This window comes from Schistocerca cancellata, chromosome 3, assembly GCF_023864275.1.
Source record: "Schistocerca cancellata isolate TAMUIC-IGC-003103 chromosome 3, iqSchCanc2.1, whole genome shotgun sequence".
Taxonomy (NCBI): domain Eukaryota; kingdom Metazoa; phylum Arthropoda; class Insecta; order Orthoptera; family Acrididae; genus Schistocerca; species Schistocerca cancellata.
Window position 1 is genome coordinate 386,419,708 of NC_064628.1, and position 25,995 is coordinate 386,445,702.

At 44.0% G+C, this 25,995-nt stretch overlaps 1 protein-coding gene across 2 annotated transcripts in view; it reads left to right on the forward strand.

The window, feature by feature from the left end:
- LOC126175094 (proton-coupled amino acid transporter-like protein pathetic) overlaps positions 1 to 25,995 on the forward strand; it is a 426,893-nt gene that overhangs the window by 335,845 nt on the left and 65,053 nt on the right. For both annotated transcript variants that reach the window (XM_049921635.1, XM_049921636.1), the window contains exon 5: positions 17,425 to 17,546. In XM_049921635.1, coding sequence (XP_049777592.1) covers positions 17,425 to 17,546 — 122 coding nt within the window. The remainder of the gene's footprint in view (positions 1 to 17,424; positions 17,547 to 25,995) is intronic.

Sequence of the window (25,995 nt, forward strand, 5' to 3'; positions counted from 1 at the left end):
ATGTTCGACTGCTGCCCTGGCCAGCACATTCTCCACATCTCTCACCAGTTGAAAACGTCTGGTCAATGGTGGCCGAGCAACTGGCTCGTCATAATACGCCAGTCACTACTCTTGATGAACTGTGGTATCGTGTTGAAGCTTCATGGGCAGCTGTACCTGTACACGCCATCCAAGCTCTGTATGACTCAATGCCCAGGCGTATCAAGGCCGTTATTACGGCTAGAGATGGTTGTTCTGGGTATTGATTTCTCAGGATCTATGAACCAAAATGGCGTGAAAATGTAATCATATGTCAGTTCTAGTATAATATATTTATCCAATGAATACCATTTATCATCTGCATTTCTTCTTGGTGTATCAATTTTAATGACCAGTAGTGTATGTAATTAGTCACATAAGGTTTCGGCAGGTATCCCGTCCGGGCTTGGAGATTTTTCTTTTTCTCTTTCAAAATTATTTTCCTTATTTCTTCTTGTGCGAAAGGATACATAAGTTTGTTGTTTCTATATTCTTCCTGTAACATTCTGCGTAACATATGCTGATCATCCGTCACGCCTTCTGCTCCATTGTGAGGAGGTTGTGTTTGGATTAGCAGGGCAACTGACTGTTGCCATCTTTCTGTTAACGTGGCATCAACACTTTTGAACGTGGACAAGACTGTTGGTGATCGTATTTTCTTGCAAACTATTTTATATGGTACATGCCAGGAATCAGTTTTTAACTTAGCCCACACAAACTGCTTCCATAGTTCAATCTTTGTTTTCCACAAGACTTCCTTAAAACGTCGTTCAAAATACCTGGTGGTACCGCACCCTGAGGAATTCGGCCAAGTTGACATTCTAACTCATTCCAAAGGTAATCCATTGCGTTGAAGACAGGATTCTGGGCAGGCCAGTCCACTTCAGAATTGTTATTGTTCACGAACCGTTGGCCCACAGATGCTGGTTGATGACAGGGTGCACGGTCAAGCTGATACACTCGTCATCTCCGAGCTGTTCCTCTACTGTACGCGGTACACAATGCCGAAAAATGTCTTCGTATCCTACCACGTCTATCGTTTTCTTATGCGCAATAAAAAGACCACTCTCTAACTACGAAAACCACCCCATACCGTAATATCGCCTCCTCTGCACTTCAATGTTCGCGTTGCACATAATGACAGGTAACGTTCTCCAAGCATTCGCGAAAACCGAACCGTTCCATCATCTTGTCGCAGTGTATAGTATGACTGATCACTCCAAAACACTTGTTTCCAGTCTTCCACTGTCCAGTGGCGTGGCTTTTTACACCACCTCCAACGTTTCTTACAAGGGAACCTCCCCATCGCATCCCCCCCACCCCTCAGATTTAGTTATAAGGCCTTGAAAAACTGAACACAGATCAATCGAGAAAACAGGAAGGAGTTGCGTGAAACTATGAAAAAAATAAGCAAAATATACAAACTGAGTAGTCCATGGGCAAGATAGGCAAAAGCAAAGAGAGAGTGAGCTCAGAAGCGCCGTGGTCCCGTGGTTAGCGTGAGCAGTTGCGGAACGAGAGGTCCTTGTTTCAAGTCTTCCCTCGAGTGAAAAGTTTAATTTTTTATTTTCAAAGTTCAGGCACTCACACATAATCAACTTCGCTCTCCAAAATTCCAGGACATGTTCAGATTTGCTTGGACATATTCAGGATTTGACGGTCTACACACTGAAAAATTTGAAAACGTTAAAAACATGTTTTGACAGAGCACAGGGAAAACTGTGCGACTGTGAAACTGTTGCATTCATTTGTTGCTGTTTATGTGACAAACTCTTATGTTTTCATCACTTTTTTGGGAGTGATTATCACATCCACAACAAAACCTAAATCGGGCAAGGTAGAAGAATCTTTTTACCCATTCGCCAAGTGTACAAGTTAGGTGGGTCGACAACATATTCCTGTCATGTGACGCACATGCCTTCACCAGTGTCGTATAGAATGTATCAGACGTGTTTTCATATGGAGGAATCGGTTGACCTATGAAAAACATGCGCTCAAATGTTTTCGGTTCCCATTGGAGAGACATGTCCTTTAGTCTACTAATCGCACGGTTTTGCGGTGTGGTCGCAAAACACAGACACTAAACTTATTACAGTGAACAGAGACGTCAATGAACTATCGGGCAGATCATAACTTTGCGAAAATAAAGAAACTAATCTTTTCACTCAAGGGAAGTCTTGAACCAAGGGCTTCTCGTTCCGCAGCTGCTCATGCTAACCACGGGACCACGGCGTTCCTGAGCTCAGACTGTCCTTGATGATGCCTATCATGCGCATGGACTACTCAGTTTGTATATTTTGCTTATTTTTTTCGTAGTTACATACAACTTCTTCCTGTTTTCTCGATTGATCTGTGCTCAGTTTTTCAAGGCCTATCCACTGTGACAACTTATAACTAAATCTGAGGGGGGGGGGGGCGATGGGGAGGTTCCCTTGTTAGCACTGACTACAAAAATGTGGCCGGCCTCTGTGGCCGAGTGGTTCTAGGCGCTTCCGTCCGGAACCGCGCTGCTACTGCGGTCGCAGGTTCTAGTCCTGCCCCGGGCATGGATGTGTGTGATGTTCTAAGGTTAGTTAGGTTTAAGTAGTTGTAAGTTCTAGGGGACTGATGGCCTTAGATGTTAACTGCCATAGTGCTCAGAGCCATTTGAACCATTTTTGAACAGAAATGTGTGCTGGTCCATTGCTCTCCAGTCGTTTTGAGTCTTTGTACACAGTTGCTGTGCTGGCTGGACTGCTGGTGACAGTTTGGAACTCACGGGTGATTCCGTCCACTGATTTCATGCGACTGTTTACAACCACCTTGCGCAATGCTCGACGGTCCCTCTCAATCAGTACATGCCCGTTGTTGGTTTAGCCGTGTTTTCCCATTCTCGCTTCCACTTCACAATCACATCAACGGCAGTGTGTTTGGGCAGATTTAAAAGAGTTGAAACGTCCCTGATCGTTTTTACGTGACTTCCAGTGATTACTCCACTTTGGAAGTCACTGAGATCTCCTGAGAGACTCATTCAGCTCTTACTGTGCCTCTACTTACAGCATAGTACTCCCTGCCTCCTTTTGTGCTGGCGAGTCCGCTTCTTGTGGCATGTAGCGGTCACTTTCGTTGGCTGTCGGATACTGCTGATGACACGCCTCCCTTACTTCTATACTGTGATGCACTCAGGAAGGCCGCCATCGGAGCAGTAACATCTCGACTACCCTTTGGACACCTTTCTGAGGAGGCTCAAACGTGTTACACTCCATCAATTGTTGCCCAGTTGCACTCTTTGATTTTACAGAAGCGCAAAATAGTGTGTTCTCTAACAGACTGCCATCATTTTTCATCTACATTATAACCACTTCTTCTGGACAAGTGATTTCTTCCATACGTGAATTTTTAATTAAACGTCTAAGTTGAAAATTACATTTAACTATAATCACTAGATCCATGAGTAGTATTAGAGATCAAGCTGTTCATCCTTATGAACGTCAAACCATTATGCTACTTAGTAGTCTATACTGGGCACAATGTAGGCATACATCCGACTCATGAATACGTTGTTTTTTAAGGTGACTCGTTCCACTCTTTGCTTTGCTTTACATGTCGTGCCACGCGTTATCGATCATACATCTGCTCTACGTACCCCTTCCACAACTTCCCGTCGAATGAACTGCTTATCCATTCGGTGCTGCTCATCCTAGCTGTGCTCTCCCGGATGTTACCACGCCACCTGATTCTGGGTATTCCTCTCGTTCCATCTATTGTCTTGCCGAATGTTATTTTAGGTAGTCTATTCTCCGTCATTCCTGCTATTATGACCTACCCAGTTCTACTTTCTCTTCTTTAACACTTCGGTGATGATGCGGTGTTCAACAGCTACTGTCAATCTTCATCATTTGTTTTGTTTTTCTTATCCTCCACTCCGTGTTGTTCTCATCACGTAAGGATCCAAAAATATTCCTTAGTATATTTCTTTCAGATAATAACAGTTTTTCTTCATTATTTTTTTCTAAATATTAATGCTTCACTGCTGTATAATTTTACAGGTATAATAGTAAACTGATACAAGTTAATTTTGAAGCTAATACAAAGTGATCTTTTCCTTAAGGTAACGATAAATGTAAAAAGCGTTTTATTTCGCTGTAGCTGGAGTGGTATCTACTGCTACATCATTTCTATTGTTGTGGCTAAAAAGACTCCTTAAGCACTTAAAAAGGTCAACTGTCGTGAATGTGAATCCATCTACAGTCAAAGGCGCACCACTACTTGGATAAGATTTGTCCAAGTGAACCACTCAACATATAAAAGCTAATTAACAAGGTTTTAAGACAGCCACTTCCAATCAAACTACGTGGTTACCGTTTGCCTTCTCCATACGACTAGATTCATGATTCCCATATGGGGTAACGGTAACACATCAGCTGTTTTTACTGACGTTGTAGTTGCCTACATCACCTTCAGTGCCATCTGCGCCTTTGGATGATCACGTAGACGTCGGGAATCGTCAGCGTACTTTCGTTAGAATGTCGAAAAAAAAATCGGCGTCCGCAAAACTTCTTATCGTCCGTGGTGCATGTGGCAGCAGTGCATCAACTCAGCTGCTGGTGGTTTCTTGTCGGCATTTCTTGTTTTGAAACCGAAATTGTATCTGGCTACCCTCAGGGCACTGTTAGTGGCATTTTGCTGTATAAATAGGCTGTTTATATGCAGATGATGCAGTCGTTTAGCATCTCGTGAGGTCAGAAGATGATCAAAGCCACTTATAAGATGATTTACATGAGAGATCTGAGTGGTAAGAGAAGTGACAATCGATCCTCAAACATAAAAAGTCGGACATGTGCGAGAATGACGTGCACTCTGAAGGATCCACACTAAGTTAATTCTGTATATAGATAATAATAATAAAAATAACAATAATAGCTTCTCTTGGCTCAGGCTCAATGGTCCGCTGCAAGTATTTCTATTGGACGCCACTTCGGTGACTTGCGTGTCCTTGACCTATCCCAGTTATCCAACAGGGATAGGTCAGTTTAACGAGCGATCCGAACCACATGTTGTTTCTGGAGATTTCTCACATCGTTGAAAGCTGAAGCCTAGGTTAGAACGAAGACTGAAAAATCCGTGACCCCATCGCGAATCAATCCAGCGAACTCTCAGTTTCAAGACCGCTAAGACCACCACGCCCGCCACCAGCCACGTATGTGGACAGTTGATCTATATGTCTTAATGAGTGAGTTTGCGAGCATCAAAAGATGTGGCATTTATGCCTGATATTTTATTTGCGTTGACTTACAACATTAGATTTTTAACACCTTCAACCGACCGTAAACAATATTTTACGCAAATATCAACTTGATACGTCTGCCTATTCCTGGGAAAACGGCATCTTAACAGATGGACATACGGGGAACAAATGAAAAAAAGTGATATAATTACAGATTAACAATTTTAGGATTTTTTTCCTGTGCTTGCACGGTGAAACCTTGTTGCGTGACAAACTTTATGATTCTACGCCAACGGGACGTACCCTATAGATTTTCATGAGTCAGTGCGCAAGTATCGAAATACGTGACATAAATGGCAATATTTTTGATGGCATTGACCAACATGCTTAAATTTTTCAGACCACCGATTGATCATAGACCTCAGCATGTGACATAAACGTCACCATTCTGTAATAATTGGCCGCTGATTATGTTCTTCCCGTTTATTTTGTTTTTCAAATATAGCTATTCCCCTAATTGATATAAAAGGGCCTCAACAGTCAGACGGACAGACGAAGAAAGATGCGATTCTGTAAGGTTTTCGTTTTTACTGACTGAGGTACAGAATCGTGCAAAGTACGAGGGTGGCCCAGAAAGTAATGCATCGCATTTTTTTCTTCAACAATTCTTTATTCAACATAATTACACACACGAAAGTATGGTGTTTTATCTACACTCCCTATTTTTCCACATAATGTCCATCCCGTTCTGTGGCCTTCCCCCAGCGCGAAACAAGGGCGTCTATGCCCTGTCGGTACCAATCCTTGTCCTGGTGGCGGAGCCGCTCCTTCACTGTGTGAATCAACTTCTCATCGCTCTCAAAATGTCTTCCACGAATGGCATCCTTTAATGGCCCGAACAAGTGAAAGTCCGAGGGGGCTAGATCAGGGCTGTAGGGTGGATGGGGTAACACTACCCAACCCTGTTTTGCGATGTCTTCAGCAGTCCTTAGACTTGTGTGGGGCCGAGCGTTATCGTGTTACAATAGAACACCCCTTGCGTTGCTGAGGCGTCGAAGTCGCCGGAAGCGCGTCTTGAGTTTTGTTAATGTGTTGACATATGCTTCTGAATTAATGGTACCGGCTCTTGGCATCACATCAATGAGAATCACACCTTCACAGTCCCAGAACACGGTGATCATGACCTTACCGGCAGAAACAATTGCTTTGAATTTTTTTCTTCTGCGGGGAGTGGGAATGGTGCCGTTCCATCGAATGTCGTTTTGTTTCGGGCTCAAAATGGTGAACCCAGGTTTCATTACCTGTCACAATACAGGACATGAAGGCTTCCCCCTACGCTTCAAAACGTTGCAACGAATCAAGGCAAATGATTTTTCTGTGCGATTTGTGAGCCACAGTTAGACACCGCGGGATCCATCTTGCACACGCTTTTGAATATCCGAGAGCGCGGATAATAGCATCCACACTTCCTTTGCTGATTAACAGATGCAGCGCCAACTCCCGAGTCGTAATGCATCTGTCCTCGCGAATGACGTCATCAGCTCGCTGCAACATGTCAGGTTTGACAGCAGTGGATGGTCTTCCAGACAGCTGCAAATCGTGGAGCTCCTCCAAACCGCCTTCTGATGACCTCATCCCCTACATGTCCAGCGACTAACTGTAGTTCTGTCGACAGCAGATGCTCCATAGACTTTGCACAAGCGTTCGTGAATATTCCCCACAGTTTCATTCTCTACAGTGTGAAATTTAATGACGGCAGGTTTACTGTAAAGTACATCACCTACAGACGCCATTTTGAAACTGTCTTACAGCTACGTTATCTGTCGAAAGTGACGGAATCGTAGTGCGCTCACTCAGGAGACTTCAAATAATACATACGTAACGTTTCGCTTTGGTAGCACTGTTTTCGGCTGAGAAAAAAAGAATGTGGTGAATTACTTTCTGGGAAACCCTCGTATGATGTGTTCCACACGAGAAACTGCGATAATTCCTATGTATTTCCGGTACATGATAATTGAAGTAGGCCTTAACTTTAGAATGGAATTTCTGGAGTATATAGCATTTTATGGAAGTCTATCATCGACTGTGAGAGAACCGAAAAAGGACAGAACAGAAACGTTTGAGTTCCGTTGCAGTAATATGCTGAAACTTAAGCTACCTAATCAATTAAGAAATGAAGAGGTGCTCCGCAGAATCGTCTGTGAAATAAATTGTGAAAAACACTCACTAGAGTAAGGGACAGGATGAGATCAGTTGTGCCAAGGTATCAAGGAATAGCCTCCGTAGTAGTAAAGGGAGCCATAGACGGCAAAAATCATAGGAGATGGAGATTGCAATACATACAACAAGTAATTGGGGACATTAGGCAAAAGTGTGTCTGTAAGATGCAGAAATTGACACAGAACAAGTGATCGTGGTGGCTCGCATAAAACCACTCAAAACACTGATGACCCAAAAGGATGGCCACGTTTAGAAGTTCGTCGATTCAACAAAATATCTAGAATTAACTTAGGAACTACTTAGATTTTAACGATCGTACAAACTTTGCTATAGTTAAGTAGAACCGAAGACTATTCCACTGACAGAACACTCAGAAGGTGTAACACATCAACTAAAGGAACTTCTTGGGGCTGGCTCGTCCGTTCTCTTCTAGGGTACGTCTACGTTACAAGATCCAGACAGACATCAAAAATGTTCAAAGCAGTGTTATTCGTTTTCTGTTATCGCTAAAAAACGAAGAACGTGTCACGAATATCACAATTGAAATGGAATAGCAACAACATAGGCTTTTCTTATACCGATGGAATCTTGCACTCAAAATGTCAATCTACAGCTTTTCCCTACGACAGCCAAAATATTGTTTTTTGTTTCCCACTTAGATAGGGAGGAATGACCATCGATAAAGAAGAGACAAATCAGAGCTTGCAAATATTTTCTCACACACCATTAGAGTGTGGAACAAAAGAAATTTATTTGAAAGTTGTGTCTTACACTTTCAGCCAATCACGCGAGTACGACCTATGTCCATGTAGATCAAAGTGTTCACATCACCTACCACGAACTACGGAGTATTGGAGGAAGTTTCAGAGCCCTTTACCGCCTGCGCGTTAGACTTCTCGCGACACAGAGATCTCGACCTGACGTCGTAGGTGGAAAACTGGTTAGCGCGAAGCAACTCATTAGATTTGTGTTTCCTGTAGTTATGAAATGAAATTAGGGATAAACTTTACATTGTCCCTAGACGGTGACTGGCAGAAAAAGAAACCGTTTGCTGTTGTGTAGCTGTAGATGCTAATTCCAAATTCACACCTTATTATGGCTGCAAACGCAAGACTGTCCCTTTCTGTTTCTTTCAAACCTTAGCTGAAGCTCGTCTTTCCCACTTTGCACTTGGACGTGTACTGGGTATTTTAATGCAAAACTGACATTTGTTAAAAATGACAGTATGGAATATTATGAAGGGAAAATTCTACAACCCTTTATTAACAAATATTTTCATCAAATTTGATAGGTAAATTAAACTGTTTTGACTGTAGAGTGTCATCATCAGAACTTAAAAAATCCTGTACCTAATTACGAAAGAATCTCGACAGGTCAGAATTAAAGACTCATTTTGAACACAATGACGGCTGTATTACCACTTGATGTGTTAGTTGTGTCATAAAGTACAGCACTTTTTGATGTTTAAGAAGATATTTGTGATTAAAGGAGTATATTGCAAATAGATTGCTTGCTCCAACTGACAGCGTCAAATTTTATGGAGTACACTAAAAACACACTCCATTGATCATAATGCAGAATTTCACGACCAATGTTCTCATCCTTGATGAAATCAGTACATCGGCTTTATGGGAATCAGACTGTGGTCTACGGCATATTTCTGTGTCTTGCGTTTAGTCTCCTACTGCCGGAGACATTCTCAAACACAGTGGATATGTAGATTGTTTATTTTACAGCGTAAACTACATTGAAAAGTAAGTCCTAAAATAATTCACCAATTCTCAAACCAACTACAAAATTAAACTCTACTGGTCCCAGTTTTGTGCCAGCCGAAAGAAAGTATGGGACACAGAGTTCCTTCTACGCATCGTATAGCTTTCTCCTATTTGCTGATATTGGGCACGCTTAAACTCAAGCTACTGTTGCCAACGTGGATTGCCCGTCGGTATGCAGTATTATTTATTTCTTATTGAACATCGTACCTTAAAACATAGTTTTGCGTATCTGGTAGTTACCTTAAAATTTATCAATGGTATAATAGGTGGTAGTTATCCTAAAATTCATCAGTGGAATATTAAGTCGTAAAAGATAACACAACTCACGTGGTTACATCAGGTGCCTTATTTTCCAAATAGAAAATTGTAGAGTGCCAAAACTCAACAAGTAACTTAAAAATCATATTTGTATCTACATGTACACATATGAATCTATAAAGTATTTACCTTTCAAATGAACTTTGAAGCAAGGAATAAGAGCACTTTCTTTTTTGAAATAATCTAACAGGTGTGTCAATGACTGTACGAATTACGACTACGAACCTGTTAGCCCCCTAGCATACCTGCCGGTTTTTCAGGGGTTTGTAAGAAGTTGTAGTTGACACCAAAAAAAAACATAATCAATCTGAGAATCTTATCGAACTAAAGAATTACAAAACTCATAAAAAGTCTCTCGTGAATGTATGAACTAAGAGTGATTTATTGAGGGGCCATCACCATCCTTTTATAGTTATTCGCTTGCTGACTGTGTCTCTCTCTGTCCTTAATTTTGTGCAATCGAAAAGCAGGTGGTCAATAGCTTTGTTTCCTCCTTTACAGGCGCACAATGCGCTCTCAGTTATTTTCAAGCACTTATAATATACTTTCAGTTTTACACAGCCCATAAACATGGCCGTGAAGTTCGGCGATAGTGGCAGTCTAATCGTTACTCATTGGCTGATCGCAGGAAAAATATGGTTTCTTGTTTCCGCGTTTTCAGCTCGTTGGCACGCAATGTTCCATTCCTTTCTAAAATCTTCCCTTAATTATTTCCTTATCTGATATGGAGTATGAACTAACATTATCAACCAGAAACCATTTGTCGACTGCGAATTGGCTGTAATAAGTATAAATAGGATAACAATTCGTATTACGAACACACGGTTAAACAGGTGTGTCGAATATATTTAATATAGTTAAGACAAAGGGCTCAATGTAAAACACTGGAATGAACGACAGACGCTTGGATGGTTGTGTCGGACACTTCACAAGTCCATGAATTCTTCTGCGCATAGTACTTAATGACATCACATATCTTGTGGCAACAGGGAAGACACGACTGATTTAAAAATTTTAGAAAAATTACACTGACACTGGGAAGCCTTACAACAACACCTTGACCCAACGCTACCAAACTTATGCAGCAGTACGTCCGTGCCCGTCTGATAGGGTGGTTCAGATTTCGGCCTTATGCCAGCTTATTTTCAGTGAAGAGAAAAGTCTTTTTTACAGACGAAGAATGATGTGAGAATACGACGGCTGTTGTTTGTCGTTACTCGAACTTTTCAGGTAGAGATGGCAATAGAGCATATCCACAGGACTTGTATGTGCGCCTTACCGCCATTTTTAGTTTGAGAATTGTCGAATCTTTGACACGAGGGACATGGAAGCTTCATGCCGACAGATGGCTCTCGTGCGGTACATGCAGAATGTGTGGTGACAAGGTGGCAACAAGAGCAGAAAAAAATGGAAGAACAGAATCGTAGGGGCGTCTGATAGCTCCATAGGAAAGACGGATAACAACAGCTGAAATACGGGCAGAAGTGACAGGTGATGTGTCACCACACCCCGTCGGTAACAGATTACTAGAAGCCTGGTTTCCTCGAGTTGCCATTTGTTACTTACCGCTGACACAATACCACGAATAACGGAGTGTGGAGAGAAAGTCAGACGGACGTTGCGTGGCATTCTGTGGTGAATGGCTACGAATCTCCCTTTCGTGTGTGGTAATCAAATCCATGCCAAACATGTCCGTAGACGACCTACGAATTGGTCACAGGAAGCAGCGATTCCTGAGACTCATAGCTCTCCAGCTCCTGAAACATGGAGTTTCTGGATATGACAACAGGACTGACTTGGTACTTGCTGGAGAGAGGCCGAATGCTCGCGTCAAGAATGATAAATCCTGTTGCTAAAACTTTCACAGCCACGGTATCAAATTACGTATTGCAGCAGGATAACGTAAGACATCACACTGGAGTCCACCCCGCAAACGCCATGAGAGATATAGGAGTCCTTGACGATCGATTTTTCAGCTGCAGAAAGTGTCTTTGAAGAGATGGGAAGGCGTATACTTTCACAGCAGCGTCCAGGCAAAATTTTTTGAAGTGACACAGCAAGTGTTTCAGGTATCGCTATAAGTTTCTCAGGATGGCATTCGAAGGCTATTTGCTTCCATGCCATAAGGAATACAAGAGTGTAACACACTGGTGTTGGCAGTGGACACCAGTTCCGAATGGAATAAAAGTTAAGTATCGAATACCTCTTATGTGATAAAAAGCGGAATGGTGTTGCGTGATATAACATTTCCATTACCGTAGGTGTATTTCTTCGTTTAGAAGGAGTTGCCAGATATACGAGGTATCTGATGTGTCTTAACCATCCCAGCTAACTACTTTTTCCTTAGAGGGCATCTACTGATAAGACAAAATATTACGACCAAGACCCACCGCGATGTTGGATGTCACTTGGGGGCATTGCGGGATTCGTGATGTAACATTCCCATCTCCCTCAGCGTATTTCTACGTTTCGAAGGACTTGGCAGATATACGGAGTATTTGGTGTATTTTAACCGACCCAAATAACTACTTTTTGCTCGGAAGACGAAATAATACGCCCAACGCTATGTTGAGTGATACCTGGGGCGTGCGGAAACGAGACGCGGTAAGGGAAGTATGGCAGCGGAGCACTGACGGTGGCGAATTATTCTAACGACGATACAGGCCACGAAGGGAAAATCCATTCAGATAAGCAACTTTGACAAAGGTCAGATTGTTATTACATAGGTCCTGTGAACCAGTGGCTCGAATCGGTGAAGCTAGTCGAATGTTCACGTGCTACTGTCGTGAGAATCTATGAAAATAGGTCGGAGAACAGAGAAACTACCACTAGGCGCTAAATGGTTGGGAGGGCATCCGCGAGCCTTGACAGAACATGTGATTCTGAGGCTTGTCTGCTCCGTAAAGTTGGATAGATGGCGATGTTTGGCACATGTGGTGTAAGAGCGCAATGACTGTGCACGCACAAGTGTTTCGGAGAATAGCATTCAGCCCACATTGTTGAACATTGGGCTTCGCAGCAGACGACCCCTACGTGTTGACATGTTGACCCAAAGACATCTTCAGTTACGTTTGCAATGGGCACGGAATCGGCGGGATTGGACCGTAGATTAATGGAAAGCTTTAGAAGTTTCTGGTCGTCTCCTCGCATGCCGCCATCGAGGTGAACGATGTATCTAAATGTGCACAGGCGGGTGGGAGCTGTATTGTGCTATGGGAGACATTCTCCTGCTCTTGCATGGAACTTACGGTAGTAATCGAAGACACGCTGACAGCTGCTAACCCCCTGCCACCCTTCATGTCAGATGTCTTCCCTGACGGCAGTGACATGTTTCAGCAGTATAACTGTCCGTGCTTAGGAGCCAGAATCGTTATACAGTGATTTGAGGAGGATTGATACCTCGGAGACCAAATACGCCTGATGTAAACCCTATGGAACAGATGTGGGTCGCTATCGGGCGCCATCACCACATACGCAAATCAGCGGCCCCTTATTTACGCGAATTACGTGACCTGCGCTGAGACACCTAATGCCACATACCTCCACAAACCTATCAACAACTGTTGGATCCCTGATACGCCGAATCAGTGACGTATTTCGTTCCAATGATTGACAAACAAGCCGTTAAGCAGGTGGTCATAATGTTTTGGCTCATCAGTATAAATTAAACTCCGCCCGAACAGGCCATGAAGGCTCAACGGTACCGATCGGCCACCGTGTCATCCTCAGCCCACAAGCGTCACTGGATGCGGATGTGGAGGGGCATGTGGTCAGCACGCCACTCTCCCGGCCGTAAGTCAGTTTACGAGACCGGAGCCGCTACTTCTCAGTCAAGCAGTTCCTCAGTTTATCTCACAAGGGCTGAGTACACACCGCTTGCTAACAGTGCTTGAAAGACCGGATGGTAACCCAGCCAAGTGATAGCCCAGGCCGACAGAGCTTAACTTCTGACGGGAACCGCTGTTACCACAGCGGTAAGGTCGTTGGCCGTGGAATTGCCCTGTTGCGTTCGTCAGTTGACGGGCAGCGCAATGGTTGTCGATTCACACATTCTGTTCGCGAACTAACAGCTGTTGACGGGTTTGTTCCCGGTACGTCTCAAAATCAAGCTACAATAGATATGTCGGGAACCTGGCGGATTTGCCCCTAGGCCTCCAGAGTGGAAGGCTGTCGCGCTACAACCGAGCGTGAGAGCAGCCTTGGATACATCGCGATCTCCGGCAGGCAGAGCATTCGCGATCATGCGTTGTGCAGAGCATCCGGCAACAGGGGAATTCCGCGGCCAATCGGAGCCGTAGTTTGGGCGTTGTCGACCTACATAACAGTTATTTTGGTTTCTACTGACATCAGCTATTCAAAAAGATTTCGTGACACAATTTTTCTCCATCCTATAGTACCACGTACACACACACTATATATATATATATATAGTTCTAATGGCTCTGAGCACTATGGGACTTAACATCTGTGGTCATCAGTCCCCTAGAACGTAGAACTACTTAAACCCAACGAACCTAAGGACATCACACACAGCCATGCCCGAGGCAGGATTCGAACCTGCGACCGTAGCGATCACGCGGTTCCAGACTGAAGCGCCTAGAACTGCACGGCCACACCGGCCGGCTGTGTGTGTGTGTGTGTGTGTGTGTGTATGTGTGTGTGTGTGTGTGTGTTTGTGTGTGGTAGAAATGCGTCTAATATATGAAGAATGTAAGTTAGCAGAACGTTAATGATTGGGGTGTATTATACTCCTGTCTGCATCTGTTTACTGTCAATTCCAGTAAGTAGACCAGTTACGTTACCCCAGGTGCCTTCACTGTCAGCTGATACAGGACAGAAAGTCAGTTTTGTGTTACTTTTTTAATGACGTCATATTTACGTGAATGGGACACTGTGATATGTTTCTGAACAGGTCTTCAGGGGCAGAAATGAATTACTGACTAGAAAAATAGAGGATGCTACTCCAGCAAGGACGTACTGCTGTTCACGTCTTCGTAACGAACAAGGTTACAAGAAAGGCAGGCATGTTCTCATGGTATTGATACATCTTTTTGTAATGTGGAAAGTTATTCCGGATGGTTAAGATGAATGGCACACCATTTATACAGGGTGTTTCCGTAAGAACGTGCAAAAATTTAGCAGGACATGGAGGATTCTCTACTGAGTTATTTGAGGTAGGGAACATGGGGTCGGAGAACCCAGATTAAGGAGATAATAAGAATGAAAACACATACTGTGTACTTTTTTATTTACATTAATTACAGTTAACTGCAAATACCCTCATTGACACAATGAACGTGGCATTTTTACTGTATCTTACAAAAGTGCTGAGACTGAGGGCCATCAACATCAATGAAAGAACGGCATTGGCGAACAAGAGCCTGATGCGCCGTGACAAATATCCCTGGTGTGTTTCGAATAACAGCACAGGCAGCTACAATTCTGGCAACTAAATTCATTCCGTATCCACTGGGAACTCATACGCAAGTGACTTTAGATATCCAAAAAGGAAATAATCAAATGGATTCAGATCAGCTGACCTCGCAGGCCATGGAATAGGACCTCCCCTCCCTATCCAGCGACGATAAAATACGGCACTGATATGGCTGCAGACAAACACACTGAAGTGAGGCGGTGCACCGTCATGTTGTTGTACCCACATTCCCTCACGGACAGGCAATGGTACGTTCTCCAACAACTCAGTTAGGACTCTTTGCACTAATATTTAATAAATAATAGATTTTAATAAATCTTTATCCTGCAACTGTTTGGCTGTTATCATTTACCGTGAAGAATTTCAACAGTTGCTGTTTCAGCCATGTTTAAAATCTTGATCTCTGCACTAACGTCAAGTACAGGTGGCCCATTCAGCAGGCCTACTGCCTCATGACTTCCTAGTAATCAGGCTGGTCCTACTAGTTTCCTTGCTGGAAATAAAGAATGTACGTGTAAATAAACTGCACAGTTCTTGTAAACTTGTACGCATGTTATCTTTGAATAAGCTGGAAAACTATAGTGCTAGCCAAAGCGGTAGACACGTTTACTTCCATACCTCATTAAACTGACTTATTCGACCCCAGGTTGCCTACCTCATGTTCTTCAGTGGTGAATTCTTTATGTTCTGTTACATTTTTACACGCTCTTATGAAAAAACCTTGTAGAATGGACCACAATTAAAAATGAAATTTCAATAACTTAGCATCACAGATCAAAAAAGGAAAAAGAGAACAACAAATAAATAAAATATTTTTAATCCTGATTACCAGTTTCGGTCTTCAAGGCCATCCTCAGACCAAAGTTCCAGGTCACGTAAAGAACCAATGCACAGAGCTGCTGTCTGTTACTGGCTGCTAGCTGTGCCGAACTGCTGAGCAGTGCCGCTGCCAGTCGATGCTACCAGCGGTTCTGTGCACTGGTTCTTCGCATCACCTGGAGCCTTTGCCTGAGGATCGTCTTAAAGACCGACACCGGTAACCAGAATTAAATACAAAAATTTCTTGCTATGTGGATTGTTCCTTTTATTAAAGGTACTATCGCAATGTTCTGCAATGGTGCCAAAAATGATATTGTTTTGTTGTGGTCTTCAGTCCTGAGACTGGTTTGATGCAGCTCTCCATGCTACTCTATCCTGTGCATCCTTCTTCACTTCCCAGTACCTACCGCAATTTACGTCCTTCTGAATCTGCTTAGTGTATTCATCCCTTGGTCTCCCTCTACGATTTTTACCTTCCACGCTGCCCTCCAGTAATAAATTGGTGATTCCTTGATGCCTCAGAACATGTCCTACCAACCGATCCCTTCTTCTAGTCAAGTTGTGCCACAAACTCCTCTTCTCCCCAATTGTATTCAATACCTCCTCATTAGTTATGTGATCTACCCACCTAATCTTCAGAATTATTCTGTAGCACCACATTTCGAAAGCTTCTGTTCTGTTCTTGTCCAAACTATTTATTGTCCATGTTTCACTTACATACATGGCTACGCTCCATACAAATTCTTTCAGAAACGACTTCCTGACACTTAAATCAATATTCGATGTTAACAAATTTCTCTTCAAACGCTTTCCTTGCCATTGCCAGTCTACATTTTATATCCTCTCCACTTCGACCATCATCAGTTATTTTGCTCCCCAAATAGCAAAGCTCCTTTACTACTGTAAGTGTCTCATTTCCTAATCTAATTCCCTCAGCATCACCCGAGTTAACTCGACAACATTCCATTATACTCGTTTTGCTTTTGTTGATGTTCATTTTATATCATCCTTTCAAGACACTGTCCATTCCGTTCCACTGCTCTTCCAAGTCCTTTGCCGTCTCTGACAGAATTACAATGTCATCGGCGAACCTCAAAGCTTTTATTTCTTCTCCATGGTTTTTAATACCTACTCCGAATTTTTCTTTTGTTTCCTTTATTGCTTGCTCAATATACAGATTGAATAACATCGGGGAGAGGCTACAGTCCTGTCTTACTCCCATCCCAACCACTGCTTCCCTTTCATGTCGCTCAACTCTTATAAGTGCCATCTGGTTTCTGTACAAATTGTAAATAGCCTTTGATTCCCTGTATTTTAACCCTGCCACCTTCAGAATTTGATAGAGAGTATTCCAGTCAACATTGTCAAAAGCTTTCTCTAGGTCTACAAATGCTAGAACCGTAGGTTTGCCTTTTCTTAATCTATTTTGTAAGGTAAGTCGTAGGTTCAGTATTGCCTCACGTGTTCCAATATTTCTATGGAATCCAAACCGATCTTCCCCGAGGTCGGCTTTTACCAGTTTTTCCATTTCTAGTGATAGTCGAAGTTTATTTAGACCCTTTACCTGCGCTGGCGTTCGTGATCGCGGCGGTCTACTGCAGTGATTAGCCCGCGGTTCTTCTCCACGCCGGCAGGTGTCGGTGTCTCAGTCGCTGTGTCGGCGCACCCGCACGCCTTCGCTGGACTACGCGCAGACCGCGGAGGTCGCCTTCCTCACGGGGCCCCCGGCTACCAGGGGCTGGGCCACCACTGCCAGGTAGGCTCTGCGCACGCTCCGTGCTGCTGCTATTAACGCTGCTGCTGGTATACCGCCTGGCAGAAGAGCTGAACTACCCTGAAGACGTGGTCGGGTGTCAATGTGACACCATCAACAGGTAGGTACTGTGAGGTGACAAAAGTCGTGGAATAGCGATATGCACATACAGGGTGGTGTATTCATCGTGACCGGGCCAAATATCCCACGAAATAAGCGTCAAACGAAAAAACTACAAAGAACGAAACTTGTCTAGTTTGAAGGGGGAAACCAGATGGCGCTATGGTTGGCCTGCTAGATGGCGCTGCCATAGGTCAAACGTATATCAACTGCGTTTTTTTAAATAGGAACCCCTATTTTTATTACATGTTCGCGTAGTACGTAAAGAAATATGAATGTTTTAGTTGGAACATTTTTTTCGCTTTGTGATAAATGGCGCTGTAATAGTCACAAACGTATGGCTCACAATTTTAGACGAACAGTTGGTAACAGGTAGGTTTTTAAAGTTAAAATACAGAACGTAGGTACGTTTGAACATTTTATTACCATTGTTCCAATGTGATACATGTACCTTTGTGAACATATCATTTCTGAGAACACATGCTGCTACCGCGTGTTTACCTGTAAATACCACATTAATGCAATAAATGCTCAAAACGATGTCCGTCAACCTCAATGCATTTGGCAATACGTGTAACGACATTCTTCTCAACAGCGAGTAGTTCGGCTTGCGTAATGTTCGCACATGCATTGACAATTCGCGGACTCATGTTGTCAGGCGTTGTCGGTGAATCACTATGGCAAATATCGTTCAACTTTCCCCACAGAAAGAAATCGGGGACGTCAGATCCGGTGAACGTGCGGGCCACGGTGTGGTGCTTCGACGACCAATCCACCTGTCATGAAATATGCTATTCAATACCGCTTCAACCGCACGCGAGCTTTGTGCCGAACGTCCACCGTGCTGGAAGTACATCGCCATTTTGTCATGCAGTGAAACATCTTGTAGTAACATCGGTAGAACATTACGTAGGAAATCAGCATACATTGCGCCAGTTAAATTGCTATCGATAAAATGGAGGCTAACTATCATTCCTGCCATAATGCCGCACCATACATTAACTCGCCAAGGTCGCTGATGTTCCACTAGTCGCAGCCTTCGTGGATTTTCCGTTGCCCAATAGTGCACATTATGCCGGTTTACGTTACCGCTCTTGGTGAATGACACTTCGTCGCTAAATAGAACGCGTGCAAAACATCTGTCATCGTCCCGTAATTTCTCTTGTGCCCAGTGGTAGAACTGTACACGACGTTCAAAGTCGTCGCCATGCAATTCCTGGAGCATAGAAATAGGGTACGGGTGCAATCGATGTTGATTCTCAACACCGACGTGTTTGAGGTTCCCGATTCTCGCGCAATTTGTCTGCTACTGACGTGCGGACTAGCCGCGACAGCAGCTAAAACACCTACTTGGGCATGATCATTTGTTGCAGGTCGTGGTTGACGTTTTACATGTGGCTGAACACTTCCTGTTTCCTTAAATAACGTAACTATCCGGCGAACGGTCCGGACACTTGGATGATGTCGTCCAGAATACCGAGAAGCATACATAGCACACGCCCGTTGGGCATTTTGATCACAATAGCGATACATCAAAACGATATAGACCTTTTCCGCAATTGGTAAACGGTCCATTTTAACACGGGTAATGTATCACGAAGCAAATACCGTCCGCACTGGAGGAATGTTACGTGATACCACGTACTTATATGTTTGTGACTATTACAGCGCCATATATCACGAAGCGAAAAAAGTGGTCCAACTAAAACATTCATACTTCTTTACGTACTACGCGAATATGTAATAAAAAATGGGGGTTCCTATTTAAAAAGGAACGCACATGATATCCGTTTGACCTATAGCAGCGCCATCTAGCGGGCCAACCATAGCGCCATCTGGTTTCCCCTTTCAAGCTAGACGAGTTTCGTTCTTTGTAGTTTTTTCGTTTGATGCTTATTTGGTGAGATATTTGGCCCGGTCACTATCAATGGACAACCTTGTATACAGATGGCGGTAGCATCGTGTACACAAGGTGTGAAAGGCCAGTGCATTGCCGGAGCTGTCATTTGTACTCAGGTGGTGTGGAAAGAGATCCGATGTGATTATGACCGCACGGCGGGAATTAACACTCTTTGAACGCTTAATAGTAATTGGAGTTAGACACAGGAGACATTCCATTTCGGGAATCTTTAGGGAATTCAATATCCTGAGTTCCACAGTGGTGAAAATACCAAATTTAAGGATTTATCTCCCGCCATGGACAACGCAGTGGCTCACAGTGTTCACTGAAGGACCGAGAGAAACGGCGTTTGCGTAGAGTGGTCAGTGCTAACAAGCAACACTGCGTGAAATAATCGCAGAAATCAATGTGGGACGTACGACGAATGTGTCCGTTAGGACTGTGCGGTTATATCTGGCGTTAGTGTCAGCAGACAACCGACGCGAGACTCTTTGCTAATAGCACGACATCGACTGCAGCGTCTCTTCTGGGCTTGTGGCCATATGCGTTTGGCCAGAGACGCCTGGGAAATCACGGCCTGGTCAGACGAGACGTGATTTCAGTTGTTAAGAGCTGACGGTAGGTTTCGAGTGTGGCACAGACCCCACGAAGACATGGACCCACGTTGTCCACAAGGCACTATGCAAGCTGGTGCTGGCCCCATAATGGTGTGGGCTGTGTTTACATGGAGTGGACTGACACCTCTGGATGCTCGGCTACTTGGAGACCATTTGCAGCCATTCATGCACTTCATGTTTCAAAACAACGATGTAATTTTTATGGATGACAATAAGCCATGTCACCAGGCCACAGTTGTTTGCGATTGATTTGAAGAACATTCTGGACAGCTGGAGCGAATGATTTGGCCACCCATATAGCCCTAGATGAATACCATCGAACACCTGTGACACATAATCGAGAGGTCAGTTCGTGCGCAAAATCTTGCAATCGCAACACTTTCTAAATTATGGACTGCTATGGAGGCAGCACGGCTGTACTACAGAGGAGTTCCAACGACTTGTTGAGTCCATGTCACGTCGAGTTGCTGCACTACGTCGGGAAAAGCGAGGTCCGACACGATTTTACGAGGCATCTCCTGTCTTTTGTCACCTCACTGTAAATTATTACAGTTGCAGTTCTCTGTGATTAATAGAATGGCCACAATATTTCCTTAATGGAGTTTCTGTTTAGAGTTCATACCTGCCCTGCTTGAATATATAAGGTCCTTGAATGCCATCAGATAATGAGTGATTAATAAAGGACACGAACACACCGCATACTCGTGAAATTGGGTTTCAAAGGTGTCTCTTTCTCGGTCTCCATTTGGGCAGCCCGTCGAATAGTGCACATGTCCAAATTTGTAAGGCATTCGAGTGTGACACACGTCTGATGTTGGACTGTAAGGAAACGTGAAAAGACGCATAATCGTTCTACGGTTCGACCATGTCTGACCACCACAAAGGAGGCTCGCCGTATTGTGCACCAAACACATCGTAACCCCTTCACATCTGCGTCTGCCGTCCAAGTAATCGACACTTTGCAACATTCGGTATCGTCTCATGCCATTGGTCAGAGACCAACAGCAACCGTACCAGCGAATTACCGTTCCATGCACGGACTGCCGTTTAGACTACAACAAGAAAGGTTGCGTCGGGAGTGATTCCGTGGGCTGATGACGCATAGCGTCGCGTTTTGATGAGATGAATCCTCCGTCGCTGAGATGGCGGCGGTCTGGGAAGAGGTTCCATTGTTCCAATGGTTTGGCCAGGCACAGCGTTGTTACTTATGTAATGGTGTGATGAGCCATCGGGTATGACTTCAGGTCACGGCAGGTAGTCATTGAGGGCACTTTGACGGCACAACACTACGTCACACACACCCGGCGCCCTCATTCATCACCTCTCACCCAGCAGTATCGTCCTCCCATTTTTCAGCAGGGCAATACTCGTCCACACATCACCATATTCAGGCACTGCAATGGTCGGAAAGATCCTCATATCTGAGTGGTATCAGCTCTGACGTCTACTCCGTCCCAAGGCCAACATTCATCATTTCAAGGACACCTTATCCCAGGATACGATGCAATGGCCTTTTGACATCTTTGCCACCCAAATCAGTGCATCCATCCAGCTTAGAAAGGGTGCAGTATCATATTGATAAGGGACCTCATATTGCCAAATAATTTAGAAATTTCACTCAGTTTTGTAACCACTGAAACAACATGACTTTCGCTGTCAACACGTGCAATTTCATCTGATTTCCTCATACACTTCTGGGTGCTTCACTTTTTTGTCGTGCAGTGTACATGTGCTAAGCAGCTATCTAATAAAGATAGGGAAAACACTAGGTGCACTGCTCTCGCTAACCACATTAGTTGAGATTAATAAAATGGTCTAGCTTCTTATACTATAACAGTTGCTGCTACAGTCACGATTTTCCTTCATTTATTTTCAGCACGATATGTTTCGGGAAGTTATTCTTATTAAGTGTATTGTTAGTGTGTTACACTATAAGAGTGATTATTGCAGTGTTCTGATGACTTTACACATACAGTGTTACGTAGCTACACGGTCTTTGCTAAAGGTCTCGAAACTTCAAAGGCGATAATGGAACACTGAAACATAAATCTTAAAATTATACACTCTCCAGTCTCATTAATGTGAACGGTTGTCAAATCCTGAATAACCTCCTCTTGCAGCGTCCACCACGCTCTTCTGGACGTCAGATAAACCGCTCTGTTTCCGCACTAGCATAACGACTGCACTGTTTTACGTGTTCTCCGACACACTTTATATGCATTCTGCTGCCCGTACTGCCACCTGCCGTTTGTGAGCGGTTATTGTGCATTGACGTCGAACATAGGCGGTGCTCACATTAACGTAATTCGACCGTGTATTAAAAGGAAATGCAAACAGGGTAAATCTTAAATGACGTATGCGAAATGTCTACAATCAGAGAAAATTCTGCGTCAGTCAGCACTTAATCAGTAGTAAATAAAGTATAAGGGTACTGCGACATCACTAATCCTTAACAGCCAGACATATGCTGGTTCGAATAATTACCTATTCCGCCAAATCGCTAGCCAACTTGGTGTCTTGCTAAAGTGCTCGCGATGTTATTCGTTTTTACAATTTTGTAAAATTTATATCTTGAAGAAATACGTAAAGATCACATAAAAGTATACATAAAGAACATTTCAGCAGCAAAGACGAATTTATATTTTAGTGCCCAGGGCGAACAAACTGAATATTTACGTACTGTTAGGCGAATTCTTGTAATAATTATGTAATACACTATTGAGCTCCAGTGACAACTAGTATGCACAAGCAGTAATTTTTAAGTATTACAGGAAACTACGTATCAGGTTGTAACGCGCCCGGGAGTACAAATGGGGGCGGAGGACCCTTAAACTGGTTGCCGTTTCGTGACCGTTTCTTGACCGTGCGTCCTGTCCACTCCACGCACCTGGCAATCCCGCGGCGGTCGTACTGTTCTGCTCCAAACTGCTGCTGGCTTGCCTGATATTATCTATCGAAATATGCAAGCGGGTTTAGGGGAGCCACTCAGCGTCAAGCACAACACTGTCCTATGTCTGGTATGAACATCTATATTCTGAGACGATATGGAAACCACAGGTTGCACTGTTTACACTCTAAATCGTAAATGTTTATCCAAATTAACAATCTTGATGATTATCTGTCCACAATATCACTCAAGACGACCGTACGCGTAACCGACACGACGCTGGTGATTGTTGATGATGCGGAAGCCGAATGGTCGAACGAAAGTTCTTACGCTCGTCACACACACAGATATCTGGTAATAGTCCTCCTTGTCACTAGTAATGATATAGCACTGTTTGTAAAGCTAATTTTTCAGTTTTGAGTTCTCACTCGTACGAGCGTGCGCGTAACCGTCGCGGCGAGGCTGATTGTTCATAATGTGGAAACGCACGTGAGCACGTCCTTACGCTCGCTACAAATCACTGTCACTTGATTGCACTCTTTTACGGTAACCAATTTTTACTGATTCACAGCAGTTCATTCCGGGAGACCGAACACGGCGCGGATGATCGATGCTGTGCGACACGCAACGAGAGGATACATAAATACGTTATTTATGGCACTGCTCATTTTCAATTACTTCTTGACGCACTTTCCTCTGAACCATTTCCATATATCATCACTTTACTATAATAGCACTTGTAGCAACACTTCAACTTCCATACTAACAGTGCCTCTCACATGCAGAGCTACTCACTACACAACATATCAGTTCCGTGTCCCATGCTCGACTCCACAGACGCAGCTGCCCGCAAAGATACTCCGCAACCAAGCCGGCGATATGACAGTACGCTTCCAAGGTGAAGGATTAAAATAAAATTATGTCCTCATATTGTGATTGCATATAATGTTCTGGATACACTGAATTATCGCCCAGCGGAACTTCGGCGTTTTCTATGGTGTGATGGCTGTAGTGTGTAAGGGGTCCGTAGGCCCTTACTATAAGTTTGCACTCGGCACAGGTCGATAGGGCAAATAATAGCCGGCCGCGGTGGTCTAGCGGTTCTGGCGCTGCAGTCCGGAACCGCGGGACTGCTACGGTCGCAGGTTCAAATCCTGCCTCGGGCATGGGTGTGTGTGATGTCCTTAGGTTAGTTAGGTTTAAGTAGTTCTAAGTTCTAGGGGACTTATGACCTAAGATGTTGAGTCCCATAGTGCTCAGAGCCATTTGAACCATTTGCAAATAATCGATTGTGTCGTGTGCGAGAGCGAGTGTGAGTTGAGTCAGTCCCGTGTGGCGGGCCGAGCTGTGCGGAAGCCAGCAGTTTGTTGCAATGCAAGGTTTTACCGACAAAGGGAGTGACCATCGCCGCGGTTTAACCCCTTTGTGCTAGAATAATACCGGGAAAGTGAAGTAGTATAATTACGAAGTGATCAGTGATATTTCAGTGCCGATATTTTGGTTTCGCGTCTACCGCGCCGGCATCATTTTGGATTGCAGTGTTGGATTGCAGTGTTGGATTGCAGTGATTGGATTAACGTGTGACGATAATGAATAACGAAGAAGCCTGTGCTGAGATTAGCCGTAATTAGATGTGTAAGACGAAGGCAGTGGCTGTCTCCTCCTTTTTGTGTTTTTGAGACGAATATAGGTTCTTTATTAGTGAAGCTGTGTTGGTGTTCTTCTTGTTACCAGACATTTCATTATTACAGCAATTGAGAAGGACAAACCGGAAAGTAACAACTCCGTAGCAGTCAATTCCGATTGCCAGCCCCATTAGGTACACGGTCACATTAATTAATAATTATTGGACTGCTATTCGGTCAGATCAGATCAGATCGGCTAAAATTAAATCGGAGGTGTTACAAGTGGAATAGACATGTCCTCCTGGACAAATGATTATAGCCTAACTACGGGAGCTCAGAGATCAATATAATCTCTTTTTTTCTTCTTCTTTTCTTTTGTGACGAAATATAATAAATATTGTTCTTCATGTGTGAGGGAACATTCACTTTATTAGAAGCACTACAGAACTGTTGGCCGCGCCACCACATTTACTACTCGTTCGTTCATACGCTCCTAACGCTTCTCTAATTCAGAGTCGCATCATATGCAATGGTTATCCGGAACATAAAGTCCGATCGATTGCGAAATGGAAATCACAGTTAAAATCCGATGAAGTTTCTCACAGGTGTGTTGGGCAGTATCTCTAGTACGCCGGTCGATCGCGGCACTTCGCTTTTTACACCTCTGAGCGCACAGTGCGCACCTAAAGATGTCTAGAAAATAGTGTCTCCGGCCAAGTACGAGCGCCTGTGACAGATTTCGCCTAATTTCATGCAGGCCACACAGCGTAACTGTCGTGCATTTCCTTCTTCACGACAATTCTCGGCCGCACACACCAAGGGGAAGTGATGAAGATCCTGCAGCGGTTTCAATGGAAACTGTTTGGTCTCTCACTGTATTGCCCGTATTTGCCCCCCCCCCCCCCTCCCTCATTTTCATATCTTTGCTCGCATGAAACATTGGTTACGAGAACAACATTTTGGCACAGACATCGAGCTGCAGATCAGGATAGAGAATTGGCGAAAAGCACAGACGGCTGTCTTCTACGGCGAGGGTATTGGGAAGTTGGTACAGCGGTACGACATGTTTCTAAATTGGAGCGGCAGCTATATACAAAATGGCTCTGAGCACTATGGGACTCAACATCTTAGGTCATAAGTCCCCTAGAACTTCCAGAACTACTTAAACCTAATTAACCTAAGGAAATCACACACACCCATGCCCGAGGCAGGATTCGAACTTGCGGCCGTAGCAGTCCCGCGGTTCCGGACTGCAGCGCCAGAACCGCTAGACCACCGCGGCCGGCGGCAGCTATATACAGAA